This window comes from Tinamus guttatus, unplaced genomic scaffold (genome assembly GCF_059628265.1).
Source record: "Tinamus guttatus ecotype Peru unplaced genomic scaffold, ASM5962826v1 Tinamus_guttatus_pri_ptg000080l, whole genome shotgun sequence".
Classification (NCBI taxonomy): Eukaryota; Metazoa; Chordata; class Aves; order Tinamiformes; family Tinamidae; genus Tinamus; species Tinamus guttatus.
In genome coordinates, this window is record NW_028288614.1 from 979,976 (window position 1) to 995,394 (window position 15,419).

Consider the following 15,419-nt stretch of genomic DNA (forward strand, 5'->3'; position numbering starts at 1 on the left):
AAAGTAAGCAAGCACAGGTCTGTAATGAAAGCTCCTGCTTTCAAAAGGGCAAATTGATAAGCCGTGTTTATCCTCATGGATTGAACTTTGCCAGAGCCTTGGCACCAATCTTGCTCTTGCAAGGACGGTCCCTTGCATGGTTTTGGCGCAGGAGAGCTCACCCCATCCAAAATAACTGCTGTGCTCAGGGGTCTGCACAGCCCATCAGCTATTCCCTATAGGCATTTGGATGGGGCCACTTGTTTATGAGAATTAATAGTCTGGATGGGGCAACAATGAATCATTTGAACAATGAATCATTGGTACTGGTTATTTCTTTTAGTATATATAGTCTACAAGAATGAAGTAAAGTCATCTGGACCGAATGGCCGGGGAACTTCAACGTGGAGACAGCCTGTTTTCAAGTTCATGATGTTAAAAGGATCAGGAATCTGTCAACAGCCCAGTATATTGCAGGAAAGGTTTTTGGATTCAGCTAGGTAACTAACCATGTCAGGGGAGATATTTAGAACAAAGAGCAAGCCAGGGAAAAACATAAAATAACAAGGATTTATTGGTGACTGTGGCCTTTACTTGGATGTTGACGCATGGAAAGAAAGGGGGAGAAGCCAGTGGTCAAGCGCATCAAAACAAATAGTAAATAGCTGCAAGAAGCAAGACTTTCTGCACCTTGAAAATGGGCAGAAATCAAGAAGAATCTAGCTGCAGCCCCAAAACTGTGGCTGGTGTTCAACAGATATTTAAGCTCTTAAACTGGCATTAAGTGTCCAAACTCAGGAGAAAGCAGCAGGAAAAAGGAGCAGAGACTGGTCGAATTCACTGGCCCTCCTAGCCCAGTTGCCTGCTCGTGTTCGTGCTCTCGCACTAAGGACTTCTTAGACCATCTGCTTCCCCAGGGCTGTCGTGGCTCTGCTGTGTGCACATCCACTACGGTCGTGTTTCGCCAGGGTGCAATGGGCTATGCAGGGCCAAAGGGAAGCTGCAAGGAGCAAATCTCCAAGGTCAGCACTTGTTTGGGATAGGAACCTCCTTAAGTGGGAAAGCCCTGGAGAAACTTGGGTTTCTGAGCCCAGCAAGAGAGAAAATATAAATAAATAAATAAATAAAGATCAGGAACAGGACTGTGATCAATAAATACCTTCACGACAAAGCTGGGGGGAGAACAAGGTAGGATAATTATCAGGTAGGGAAAATATTTAATTTAGCTAAAGGGCCATATTGGCACAGGAGCAAAACAGGATTATCTGTCCTTGGATATATTTAACTAGAGGAACCTTCCTGGCTATTAAAGCAGGGGAAAACAGAGGGAGAGAAAAAAAAAAAAACTCAGCAACAAACTCTGCTTTTAAGATTAAATGTCATAAGAAAAGGAACTACACAATAAGGCAGTGGCAGGGGAAAGGACTCACAGCCCAGCCCTCGGTCCTAACCATGCCTGATGTTTCCTTTTTGTGGCAGGACTGCGTCTGCCCTGGTAAATTAAACCTCTCTGTCCCCACTGTTGACTTTTTAGCGTGGTCCCAGGTTGGTTTTGACCCTAAACCTCAGCTCTTGGTGCCCTCCTAGGCATCCTGCAAACCGAGTCTGGCAGGAGCCGCATGGGGATAAGGCTGCAAACAGACACTGGCTGGATGCAGAGCTGCATTTCCCCCGCGTGCTGCTCTTATCGCCTCCCTGCTGCCGTGTTTACCCCGGGGTGAGGCTCCAGGAGGGCGAGGACGCAGCGGCGCCAGCAGCCGTGCAAAGGGGTTGCCAGATGGGGAGGGCGGGATCCTGAGAAACCTACGGGGAAAAAGGCAGCTATTGCTCTGCCAAAAGCTTTATTTGCTACTATTGCTCTGCCGAAACCTTTATTTGCTATGTGACATTGCAAAAGTGTTAATTCTCTTCTCTTCCACTTTTCCTGCTCATCCCAGCTCCGGAAAGGCCAAGGGGCTAAATCTGTCACCAGACTAGGGAAACGCGATGCAACCATCACATCAGCTCTGGGGCAGGTGTTGCAGCGGGCTGGGATCCCACTGGCACCACATTTTCCAAATCCCTTTGGTCCCGCTTGGCACAGGTTTTATTTCCAGCTTGGCAACAGGTTCAATGGTCAAATTAATTAGTAGCAAGAGTGGTTTGGTCACACTGGCTTCAAGTGTGCCATGGCTCTCACATCCACTTAAAAACCCAACTTTTACCTGCAGGCTGCTCCAGAGAGGCTGCTGCAGCTCCCCAGCACTCTGGAGGGGAGAAACCTTTCTCCACATTCCCCCCTGAATTGCCCTGAATGTGTTTCGGATCAATTTTTGGATGCAGCGTTTCAGGTTTCCCCACCTGCAAAATGGCATTATGCACCAGACGCCTCTGTAAGAGATTCTCAGAGCCACCCCTGCAAGAAAATTAGTAATAATAATAAAGTAATCATCACAGCAAAAGGGAAGAGCGGGCTGCCATGAAAATCAGTCATCAGCCCATGGAAATACCCTGAAAGATCAGTGATTTAATTGATCTAATCCTTACAAATTATTAGTCTGGAAAGATCTGCTCTGACGGAAACAAACTTGGGCAGATTAATATCCCAACCACAAGTCCTGCTTTCCTGCTGAGGCTGACGTGTCCTGGCAAAATCCGCCATGCCCAGAAGTTTATTTTGAGACTTGAATGCAAGTAATTCATTCCCTTCAAGTTAAATGAAGGCAAAGTTAGGGGTTTTGCTCTTGCTCTACTTCAGGGTGCAGTATGTTGAGCTGCTGACTAGGTTGCTCAGGGCTTTATTCAGTTGCATCTTGAAACCCTCCAAAGAAGGGGAAAGACTAAGTGAGCTGGGCCTGTTTAGCCTAGAGAAGACTGAGAGATCTGATCAACGTGTACAAATAACCGAGGGGAGAATGCAGGGAGGATGGGACCAAACTCTTCTCGGTGGTGACCAGTGACAGGACAAGGGGTAATGGGTACAAGTTGAAACACAGGAAGTTCCATCTCCATGTGAGGAAGAACTTCTTTCCTGTGAGGGTGACAGAGCACTGGAACAGGCTGCCCAGAGAGGTTGTGGAGTCTCCTTCTCTGGAGATCTTCCAAACCCGCCTGGATGCCACCCTGTGCCACGTGCTCTAGTGTCCCTGCTGGAGCAGGGGGCTGGACTAGATGATCTCTAGAGGTTACTTCCAACCTCCTGTGAAGGAGACTGTACAACTTCTTCGTGCAGCCTGTCCCTCTACCTGACTGTCCTCAGGGTGAAAAAGTCTCCTCTTACATCCATCTGTAACCTCTCCTTTCAACTTTCTGTGGAATTTCATAACTCCCATACTCCTAGAAAAACATATTAAGAAACCACAAACCTGCTACTGAAGAGAAAATAAATGAAAAATTAAGAACATGCCTATTTTTACAGCAAAACACAAGTCTTTTACCTTAGCATTTTGAGGTTAGTGATGAGGTAAGCCAAAAACTGATCATCTTCCTGACAACAGGAAAGGTACTTCCCCGTGCTGGGGTTGAACCTGGGTCTGTGGGCTTGCAGGGATAGACAATTTCCAGATAATAAAAGAAAAAGAAGCCACATTCCCCAGCCTAGTGGTTTGTGGATTCACCTGCCTCAGGCTGAGGAGAACCTAAATGCAAAGGTCCCACTTCCTCCACCAGCGGTCTGACCACAAAGCTGTTTGTTAGACAAAAGATCAGGCAAGAGCCCTGCCGGGCTTGTTGTCCCACCATCGTCTGGTCCCACAGACCAAGGAGCCTCCAACCACGTAACCGGCCGGTCTTGCTTGCCCAACTGGGCCCAGCGATGCTCCAGGGCCAGTCAGGTTTCATGGCCACCTCCAGCCCTTTCCCAGCGGTTCCCAGTTTGAGGCCACTTCTACCCAGAGGGAGAGCGCCATGATCCATGCGTTAATGCCCGTAAATACAGGGCTGTGAGTTTAGGAGGTGGATTGCAATGTTTAAGTCATACCTAAAGCAAAAGATCTCTCCTCGTGCCTCTGCTTTAGCATCAGGCCCTGAGAGAAAAATGAGCACTCGCAGGCCTGCAGCATTTTAGAACCCGGTCAGGTTGCGCTGGCTTGGTGGTAGCTTTATCTTGCATCCCAGTGTCTGTCCAACCCGTCCGCATTTTATTTCAGAGGGATGTGTAAATAAGCATAGGACTGATCCTGCAATGGGGAGAGACAGAACTGAGTGCCCTGGTCACAGCTGGGGGTGCCAGGACCTGGCCACGGTCACCAACAGGCTCAGGGATGGGACTGTGCTGATAGCAGGGATTCGGGCAGGGATCGCTCGGTGCTCTGTGCTCTTCCTTTTGAATGGTTGCATTTAGAGCAATGATAATAATCTGTTGAGTTAGGCTGCTCTGACTTGTCTTTACTATTTTGGAGAAGCACAGGAGGAAAAATAATTAAAAAAAAAGACCTTGGGATGAAGGCTGCCTACAACATTTTTATCCGGAGCATGTGACAGCTGCACCAGCGAATCTGCTCAACAGGGGCAGATCCAAACTTAGTCGGGCGGTCACCGGGGAGGACGTTTTCGCACAGTGGAAACGTGGGATGAGGACAGACCACCCAGGCTTGCAGTGGCATCGCATCCGGGTAGGCAGTGGGTTGCCAAAAGCCATGTCCCCCTGCAGCCCCAGGTGACAAGAATACTGAATATTTCAACTTCCCACAATCATTTAGTGACTACAGGGTAGGCATTTCAATTCCTCACACCTATTTAGTGAGTGTAAAGGAGACGGGGAGCATTGCATCTCCTTACGGGTATTTAGTGAATGTAGGGGGCATTTCACTCCTACCCACTGGAAGACCCCAAATAGTCAAAGATTTGCAGATGGGGAGGGCAGAGGCTTGGAGGAAGCAGCTGGAGGTGGTTGCACTGAGGGCAAGCCAAGGGTGGCCACGTCTTGCCTGGTGCGCCAAGATAAAACATGGTGATCTTCCAAGAAAACATCAAAATGCCAGGAGCAGGAGATGGTACCTGCCCTGAGGCCAGGTAGGGAAGGGATCAGGAGAGGCTTGCAACAGGCAGGAGCCAAGAAATCACCTTGGGACACCAAAATTGATCTCTAACCTCCAATAGCCCACAGGTCAGGGCTTAAAACACAAGGCTCCCTGTGTGGCTAAGAGGTCTCCAAACCCCTGGCTTAGTAGGAGAATCATAACTAAGCTAGAGAAGAGTCAGCAGTGGAACAGCGGAAGGACAGCAGAAAAACTCATGTCCCTTTTCTGACCCCCATCATCTTCTCTATGCACTTCATGAAGACTGAGGAAGGCCGCAAGATAAAGCAAAAGGACAATAGTAGGTACAATTAACAGACAAATTTCCTAAAAAAAAAAAAAAAAAAAAAAAAAAAAAGGAAAAAAAAAGAACCAGCAGCAGCTGTGGGCAATTGTACACCAGGCTCTGGGGTTCTTGCAGGACAGGTCCCTTCCAACCTTAAACATTCCATGATTCTATGATTCTATGAAGAAACGCGGTTCTTCTGCCCCATGAATCCACCCGGGCATGGCCCCACTGTGGACATGGCTCCCCAGCTTGTAGAATGGAGCAGCCCCATCTGAGTCATTCCCAGTGTCTTTGGCGGAAAAAATAAGGAGAAATGTTGGCTTGCAAAGAGGAAGAACCTGAAATACTTCCAGATTTATCTGGGGGAGGAGAAGCCCTTGGGCAGAGAGAGCTCCTGCAGTGTCTCCCGGTGTCTTTAGGGCATCAAATCCCTGTCTGCCCTTGCTCAACTCAAGGTTTTGTTGCTAATATCTGACTGAAAGGCCAGTGCTCAACACATCAACACCTGAGGCCCCCAGGGACATGTGAATTGCTGCAAAGCGGTTACCCAAAGGACAATATTGCCATTGGGATCATAAGTGGTGGCAATGCTGATGCTGGCCAGATCCAGGACAATCCTGGCACATTGTGCCCAAGTTTGCAGACAGCCTCGACCTTCAGAGTCCTTCCAGGGAGCAGAATTGGAGGGGCTGTTTCGGTAACAGGGTTACCTCCTGACTGCAAAGCAAGGCACGGGGCAGCAAAGTGTGTTTCCCCCATGTCCTTCCTCCCTTGGGAGGTGGTGAAGAACCCCAAGAGAAAGCACATCCCAATAGAGCAATGAGCAGCAGCTTTTACAACAAGTCTATTAAAAAAAATAGTAAAAAAAGAGAGGGTATTTTCAGCCTCCCTACATGAGTGAAACCTCTTGGGAAATCACTAAGCGATTTTGGCTATTGAAGGCAGAGCAGGGCCACCAAGTAAACCCATTTGTGCAGGGGAGTGCCCTGTGTCTGTCAGTCTCCCACTCACATTGGCACAACATCAGACTAACTCTGCTTCTTTTTTCTCCCCCAAGAAATATCACAGTGGAAAAGTAGCTTCTGACTTGGAATTACATCATTATCACTGATTAATCACACAGCCAAAGAAATGCCCCACGTGGCAGCCGACACCGCAAATCTGAAGAGCGCAAGAAGGGGATGTTTCCTAATGGTGCTTCAGTGACTCTGAAGCCAGATATTGAAAGAGCATTTGAACCATCTCCAGGAGGGGACAAGAACCTCTTCAGGCTGTGAAGGCACCTAAACTTGCAAGAGGTTTTGGGCAGCCACATTAGGAAACCCCACGATAACCCTGCCTCAGCTTCCTGCCAGCATCTTCACATTTGCCTGTTTCTGGTTTTACCCATTACACTGATTAAAAAAAGGCTTGAGAAAGAGATTGAAGCTGCACAGACAAAATTAAATTACCGTCGGAAGGAAACGTTAGGAGGCCCTTTTAAATGGCAGTGCAGGGAATGGGAAGCTTGGACCTAACGGCTGGTTTGATAAACAAACCAGGAGGCTGCCACAACCCACCAGCGGTTTGATGAACACACACCATCATTCCTCTTATCTCTTCTTGTCTTCCAATTTCCTACCAGTTGCCCTGGAAACTCCCTCATTACATAATTCATGGGAGCAAAGTCCAGCATAAGCAAGCCCAGTCAAAACGGCTCCATGACGACTAAAGCTCCCTGCAAAGAGATGCCATAATTCGATTATTTCAAAATAAGCCTTTTCTGGGCAAACTTGCTGCAGCTCCAGGTATCACTCCCACATGCCGCAGAGCTCATCCTGCAAATGCTGGTGGATGAGGTTGCAGCCCATGTTCAACCTCATGCGGCGTGGTGGACCTGAGTGGCTTCATCCTCCTGGGCGTCCTTGGGCAGAGAGGGATGGCTGCAATGGCAAGCACCATCTCCAAGCGTGTCCTTCACACAAGGACCATGCATGTTATTTCTCCTACATAGGGATGGTTTTACAAGGGGATAACACAAAACCTGCTGGAGGGCTGAGGAACCTCTCATGGGACCCCAGCTGCTTTTTGAACCAGGGCCCTGAGCTTGCTCATAACCTTGTTGGATGGTTGTAATTAACCCTCCAAGAGAGCAGACTCTACCTGGGCCAGGGAGAGGAAACACATCACCCCAGGAGGAAGAAGGAGCCATCCCCACAGTGGTGCATTGCCCCATAGGGCACACACGGCCTGAGGGATGGGTGCAGCCCTGAGAAGAGCAGGGTTTGTCCTGGGGAACGTGGTTATCCGGAGTTCAGATGCAGCTTTCATGCCCCTGGCTCAAACCTACCCCAACTTGAGAGCTGGCCAGACCAGGCCAGCTGGTGGCTCAGGTGGCCTTTAGGTAGGACGCAGTTCAGATGGACATCTCAGGGACCTGCTCAAGACAACGACAGGCAGGCTCTACCCTGCCTCCAGGCTGTCAATCCTATCCAGCTTGCTTATTTTCTCCCAGGCAGCAAGGCCGAGGAGCTGGGGGTTGCAGCTCCTCACACCTCCCACACGCAGCAGGCCCAGGAAATACCACACACGTGCAAAGCAGGATGAGCGCTCAGCTGCTCTCACACGCATCCCCTGCACGCCAACAGCGACACAGGACAAGGGACAGGAGATCAGGTCGGGAACACAAAGGGTAGACCTAGATCTGTATGGAAAAAAGATAAATTTTATACATATGTAACCTGCATAAACCAGATAAATTATATACATATACATCAAAGTGCTGGTTGGGGTCCAGCACTAGCAAAGAGGCAGAGATACGGCCAGAGACAAGACCAACGTGGAGGTCCAAGCAAAGAAGGCAGCAATGACCAGGCATTTCTAAATTACATTTAAATGTAATTTAAATCAGAATGGTTGTGCCTAAGTGCAGTTGATTTAGTAAGTCAGTACATGTACTTCCATACATGTGTTTCTCTTTCCTTGCAGGCAGAATGACAGCAAGTGATACCGCTCCCAAAACTGGGATAAAACCGCATTCGGAGAGGGTGGTGCTGAGCTCCATCTAGAAATACCACTTTTAGCCCTGGTGTATGCCAGGCATACGAGTCATGCTCACTATTTCCTGGCAATGCTTTGAACAACGGCTGCAGCCACTGAGATCTCTGTCCTAAAGGAGGAGGATGCAACCCCCAGCACTGCTAATAAAGGCTCCTGCCATTTTGCACTCTATTTCTCTCTGTCAGGGGTATTTCATTTGTCCGTGTGTTGAAAGTTCAATCCTGTACCTACGCATATTCCCAGAGCATGAATTTTCAATGCCAGGCAAAGGAAAAATACAGCACCAAGGTCAGCAGAAAATACTCCGTGGATCTAAGTATATGAAGTGACAGTATTATAAAACGGAACCATTTGTGAAGCATTTGTCCCATTAAGGTTTCCATACATAGAACAGAATAACAAGGAATCTCTCATTTGGAAGCAGAGAGCATAAATAAGGACATTAATAATGTAAGAGGGCAATAGAAATGCTGCAACCACAGACCTTTGCTTAGAAGGGAATCAGGGCAGTAGCTGCATCCTGGGCAAATTAATACTTCAGCTCCCCAGATGTCTGCAAAGCCTTTTACAGAGCTGCACTAATTGGAAAAAAAAAAAAAAAAAAAAAAAAAAGGGGGGGAAAAAGAGCAATCCTAAAGGTTCAAAGTCATGTTTACAACACAAGGCAACTATGTCTCTTTTGCAATGTCAGCACAGGCTAAAGGACAGACATCCCCCTCTCTACACACACCGAACCCTCAAATCCCCCTCGCCCTGTCAGGCCTGGGGTCCCGATCACCGCTGCCTCCCCCGAGCCAAGGCAGCTGCTGAGGAGATTAACACAGAATCATGTCAAGTAACAAACACCTAGTATTTATTAATAAATTAGTACACTGGAAGGCAATGTTTCAATTCATTCCCCTCTTCCCCCCGACTCCCACCCCCTGCCCCAAAAGGTAGCACATGCCACCCTAATATCATAATTTCTTCAAATTGAGCATATTACAGACTGTTCATTACGGGAGCATAATAGTTGCAAATATAATCAGACAGACTTCTTAACGATGCAGCTTTTTTTTTTTTTTCTCTTTTCATTTAATAAAAAGTGAAGTGTGATCTGAAGAGACTATTGAGACCAGGTAGGGCCTTCAGAGCACCTAACCTACTGGCCGTGTCTGTATAAAAAAAAAAAAAAACAAGAGACACAAGTGTAAAAGCAGAGCTTGGTAAGTCTTACACCACAAGGAGAGCAGTACCACCAGCGGTTGCCTTCACCTCCCAAAGTCCAGCACCAGTGCTGATTGCAACAATTTATTTAGGGCCTGCTGTTCTCTTAAGTGGCAAGGCAAGATACTCCTCGTTTGGGTTACATTCGACCGCAGGCAAAGGGCCATTTTATAATCTTGAAGGTTGGTGGAACTGAACCTCTTAATTTCATTAAAACACTTCTGCTTTAGCTTATAGGAGCACAATGCGTTGTCCAGGTGAAACCATACAATAAATAACCGTGCTAGTAAAATTTCAGCAATGAACATGAGCTATACAATAGTACATTAAAAAAGTCAACTTGGGGGAAGCTAGACGCATTAGAGAAGGTAACAGCAACAATCAGTTTTGCATGGTTTACCATTTACCACTCCAAGGCAGAAGGGAGGTAGCAGGAGAGAGCCATTCAGAATAAGTTTTGACAGAACTGAAATGTGTTACAGAGTGATCCCCGATTCAATGTATAAATTACACCAGATTTGTGGTCTTCTAGTTCATTAACTGCATTTTAAAGTGCATTGACTGATCCGATTGGAAGGAGAGCAAGAAAAGAAAGACTCAGAAGGGAGCAGAGGGTGCAAAGACTTTAATTGAGCAATAGTTAAGGTTGAAAGGTGCAATGCTCGCAAACTGTCCCCCTCCAGAAACCAACGACACCTCAAAGAAAATACTGGCCATGTATTCTACAACAAAACCTGTCTGCATATTGTCGATCATCTTAACGAGTGCCAAGCTAGTTCTAGCAGATATTCGAGAGAGTGCGTGGTGACCAATGCCTACAGTAAGTCGGGAAGGTGGCTATAGACAGAGTCCAGGAGGGTCTGGCTGGCTTCCTGGCTCTTGACTCCGGCGATCTCAAATAGCCTGTCCAGCTTGTCTTCGGCTTGTGGGATCTCCTCGATGACGTGGAGCTCCTCGGGGTTCAGGATGTGCAGCATGTCATCGAAGATGGGCTGCAGGTCGCAGGGGTCCAAGCGCACCTGGCGCAAGACGGTGTCCTTCTTTTCTGTGGGAGCAAGGAGAGGCTGGGTGTTAAAGGGCTCCTTAGGAGACCCCTACTAACTAGGACTTGTTCACCCTGGAGATCCAGGTCCATTCCCTGCTGATTTACCACAAAGAGACACCAGGAAAAAGGAGAGTGGCAGCATGTGATAAGGAAGGGGAGAGGACAGAGAAGCTACAGCTGCAGCAATGCTGTAGAGCTGCCTAACCCAGGATCCTGCTGTAGCAAATACACTGTTTAGAAACGCTGAATGGCCAATATTAAAAGCTAAGGAGGAAGGTGGAGAGAAGCCAAAAAGGCCGAACATTTTGAGTTATTTTCATTGGATCAGGTTCATTTTTGCACCAAAGTATAAACTAGGCAAAATGGTTGAGCTTCGTGTTTCACCTTCATCAAAAGTTAAAGATTATTCACAGCAAATCAAATGCAGTAAGTTATCTCCCCTCGAAACATGGCAAATTAACAGTGATTTACACTGCAAGTCACACACTGCAGTAGGCAGGACTACGGGTGAGAAATCAATCTTGAAGCCATGCTCTTCTGCTTTAATCTCATGCAATAAGCCTTGGGAGGGAGGGACTTCACTCCCAGGGAGCTTGGGGGATCGTGATAACCCAGCACTGTGGGCTAACGGCAGAGGAGAAACCCTCCCTGCTTTTGCAAGAGAAGCTGCGGACATCTAGAGAGGCCACGTTCCTCCAGCAGCATTTCAAAGGGTTAAAAATCTTTAAAGACCTTTTCCCTCTCTAATCTCTATTATGCTCCCTACCAGGATATTCATGGTCTCCAATCAGGATGCGATACAGCGTATGTGGAAAGTCTTTTACCTTAATGAGGTGACATTACCATTACGGTGCCGCTGCTCATGAGGCGGCTCTAGGGCACATGGAGGTGACTGGAGGTGACTCCCCTCCAGGCCTTGCTCCTCCCGCTCTCCCCCGCGCCCCAAGCAAGCCCTGGTACCTTTGGTAATGAAAGAGCCCGTGCGGCTGAGCGCGGAGGAGCCGCTGGACGTGGAGTCGCAGCGCAGCAGGGGCTCCGACTCGTCCACGAAGAAGCACTTCTTCTCCGACGGAGAGGGCTCCACGGTGAGGGTGGCCGCCTCGGGGGGCTTCGGCGCGGGGCTGACCGTGGGGCTGAGCGGGCTGGGGCTCACCGGGAGCGCCAGCTTGTCAGGTTCCAGCTGCGGAGAAGATGTTGGGAGACGTGACCCACACGGACGTTACGTGGTGAGCTCGTGCTCAACAACACCTGCAGCCCGGTGGGAATCAGGTGCAACAGCAGCTCCCAGGCTTTCAAATCCATCTGATCTTGCCCTTGGGAACACACTGCCCCATGCAAATGCCGTCTATGGAGAGCGTCCTCCAAGGTAACCTGCAGTCTTTGATCCCCAAAGCCCCCTTCTCCAAGCCAGCGCTCCACAAAGGAGGCACCAGAAGAGAGTCAGAGGTGGAAACCATTCCTACCATTCAGCACACCACTATTCAACAACCACTGAGGAAAGTGACTTAGACTCTTGACAGCATCACATACACAACCACAGGAGAGTATTATCGCTTGGTTTTCATTGTTGTGTTCAGGGAAAAAGTCACTAAAGCCTAAAGTTTAACTGTTGGGCACTTGGAGCCATGATCATCAAGCAGATGACCCTCTTTTCAGCTCCCCAAGAGCATCCGGGTGTTTTCATACATCAGAGGGTTGGGTATGGACAACTAGCTTCAACTCAATCACGTCATGATACCCCTTGTGCTCACAGTAAGGGCTGGTGAAGGTTAGTGAGATCCTCTCTTGCTCTAGACATGCCCTAGACATACTCTACCATCCCCTACATGTGATTTGAGGAGGGCACAAGAGCTTGAGCAACCCCTCAAGCACCACCTTGGCCAGGACACACATTCCTAAACCAAAACCTCTCCTGAGGAGACCACGGAGCTCACACCCCATTGCTCCCAGTAACACCACATTACACAGGTCAAGCGGGGGATTAAAACTGTTCCCATATTTATCATTTCACAAGCATAAAACAGCAAAGGCTGGAAGGCGGAAAAAGCAGCACGCCTTGGGAATTTCCACTGCAGCACGCTTGGTTTAGGAGAGTAGGGCTGCTGAACCATCTCCAAAGGTCTATGACGCCAGTTTTCCACGCGTCACTGGGATTTAAGCTTCCTTGGGGGCACAACGCTCTGGATTACACCTGCCCTGCGACGGCACCAGTGCGACCCAGGGGGATTTTGCTGCCAACATGCCCAAGGGACAGAAACGATGCGTCACACATCCCCTCAGAGGCACTTATGTTGACCACGGCTTAACCGGCTTTTCGATGTCAAGCCACATTCCCAGTTAATAATTTATTTGACCCATCTTGTCCAGGCTCCCATAAGCACAAGGTGAACATGTAACTCTGGCCCACCTGACTCCAAGGTTGGAAAGAATAACCAGGAAGCATAAGCTCGGGGCCTTCGGTTTTGACCAGTAATCACCAACCCGATCACAAGCCCAATGCCCTTCCAAGCCTCTCAGCATCACCTTGGGCATGGCAAACCCCAAGAATACAACATTTCTGGTTTCCACCATCCCACGTAGGTCTACAGGTGAGACAGACCTGGGGAAATATCGTGGGTCAGCACCTCTGACACTGCTGCAGGAGTCCTGCCATCTCCTGCTCTGGGTGGACCGCTCCGAGCAGCATCACTGAACCTTTAAACTCTTCCCCTCCTTACCCCATCTATCCAAGAGCAGCATTAAGAGCCATTCCCACACACAACAAACTTTCTCCCAATCTCTAGGCAGTACCGGAGAGCAGGGCACATTCCAAGCACGTATCCCAAGGGAATCCATCCCAAATTCGCTCCACGCGGCTCTTCCGCGCTCTGGCGCGTGCATGGACATCGTGGCGCATTCCTCATCCACCCCGAGGAATTTGCCACCCACAGAGGGTGTGGGTGGCCACCTCACGTGGCCACCGAGATGCCCAGCAGTTCCCATTAACTTAACATTTCAGTCCATTTCAGCCTGCTTGTGGCAAAATAAAAGGGTTTTTTTCTTTTATCTGAAAACTAGAAGGGAGGATTTGTTCTGCTTCGCCATGTTATGTAATACGCATGGCAAAAATACAAACCAGTGTTAACTCTTAATTAAAAGAATCTGCATTCCCCTCCAAAGTTCCCTTTTCAATACAATTCATCGACAAGAATTAGGCTGTTGTCATTAACGGGGAAGAAAGCAGCAAGTGAAGAGCCAGAATAGCAACTGGATACTTCCCAAGCGGCAAGATGCTGCGATTTCCCCTTTAAAAATAAACAGACTTTAGAGGTTAGTTTTTCCCCATGCGATCCATCCATTTACTCTCCAGTCACAGCCTAGCTCCTGATCTCCAAAAATGGCCTCAGCCACATGGTAAAAGTACCTGGAGGGCATGAAAAACCCCCACTGCCCTTGCCTTGCTTTCCAAGCAGAGGGAAAAACACTTCCCAGAAGAAACGGGTAAGTTATTCGGCGTTTAATTAAACAGCTGCTAAAGCACTCTAGAAAATCACCTAGGGTTATTTCTCGACTGTAGGCGTCCTTGGAGCTCAGAGCGTTCCAAAGAGCTGAACATTTGTTAGCTTATTAAGCAAAGTAAACAGGATGCTTGAACGGGTGTTAATATTTAAACTGAGGGAAGAAAGCAAAGGGGAACACCGCAGGGTTTTGAAAGGCTAGGGAAAGTAAAAGGTTGCTTTGAGGTAAAGCCTAGGGAATAGGTGCAAAAACACTATTCATATCGTGTGACTCATTTGCTTGAAACCACTGGGGCTCTTTTTTAGGAACTCCAATGCTGGAGCAAAGTGATGGGAGCTCCAAAGCAGGGGGAAAAAGCCTCCTGCCTGCAGTGCTTTTGCAGCACTGATCCCTGAAGGCAGCGGGGCTGGTGGTGGAAAGTCAGTGATTTGGAGCTCCTCCAACGCTGGCTTTCTGTAGATACCTTATTTCTCACGCGGTGAGCCCTGTGTTCGCCACGGCAGCTGTATCTGCAGATATAAGAGGGGGTCCTTAGGTGCACTGCACGTCCCAAGTACAGCAGGACTCCCTGGGCCTGTCCCCAGCGGGGAGAACCTGCAATGCTGTCACCTGGCAAGAAGTTAACGGTTTTCAGCCCAAAAAACAAGCACACAAGAGCTCTGCCGCATCGGCAGCCTCCTGCAAGGAAGCGTCGCTCGAGCGCACCAGGGCGCGCGGCCAATATTTTTTTTTGGATCGCTGCAGTAAGAGATTTGCAAGGCTAAAAAGAACCCTTAAAGACTCCTGTGTATTCACAGCCCTTTAGGATGCCGGCCCCAATGGCAACATTTTGATTCCTAAATGCAGTCTGGGTTTGGTCTGGAAGGGTGCTCTGAACAGGAGGATTTGAGGAGGCTCTTCCTAAAAGCCTTCGGGGAGGGAGAAAAAGGGACGGATTGGAAAAAAAAAAAAAAAAAGGAGGAAAAAGGACGTAGACTTTTAACTCCCTTGAACTGGCGAGTCCCTTATCCTGGTTAGAAAGGGCTTGTCTTAACTTTATTGCACGTCAATAAAAGCCCAACCTAGATAAACAAACTGCCACGACTGCACTAACGTTCAGCCGGATCGGTTGTGGGAATTAAGAAGAAATTAAAAATCCTCCTTGAATGAAACGTCCTGGTCGTTCTTCCTGCAATAACAGCAGCGATAAGAGCCGTGGAGATCAAACAGCACAACCCAAAACAAAGTTATCAGCGTGGGCCCTGGCAGGTCTCTCCAGCTGCTACCTCACCCGTTCAGAATAACCCTTGGAAGTCATTTATGGACCTGACGAATCCACCTTGAGAGCAGCCACCGACGACAAGGGCGGCGCGACCGGGCGGCGCCC

At 48.5% G+C, this 15,419-nt stretch overlaps 1 protein-coding gene across 1 annotated transcript in view; it reads right to left on the reverse strand.

The window, feature by feature from the left end:
• Positions 1-9,697: 9,697 nt before the first annotated feature.
• The window catches only part of TNFRSF21 (TNF receptor superfamily member 21), a 34,843-nt gene continuing 29,121 nt past the window's right edge, over positions 9,698-15,419 (reverse strand). The window contains exons 5-6 of the mRNA XM_088520111.1: positions 11,516-11,735; positions 9,698-10,555 (exon numbers count right to left, since the gene is read on the reverse strand). Of these exons, the coding sequence (XP_088376237.1) occupies positions 10,326-10,555; positions 11,516-11,735 (450 nt within the window). The 3' untranslated portion in view covers positions 9,698-10,325. The remainder of the gene's footprint in view (positions 10,556-11,515; positions 11,736-15,419) is intronic.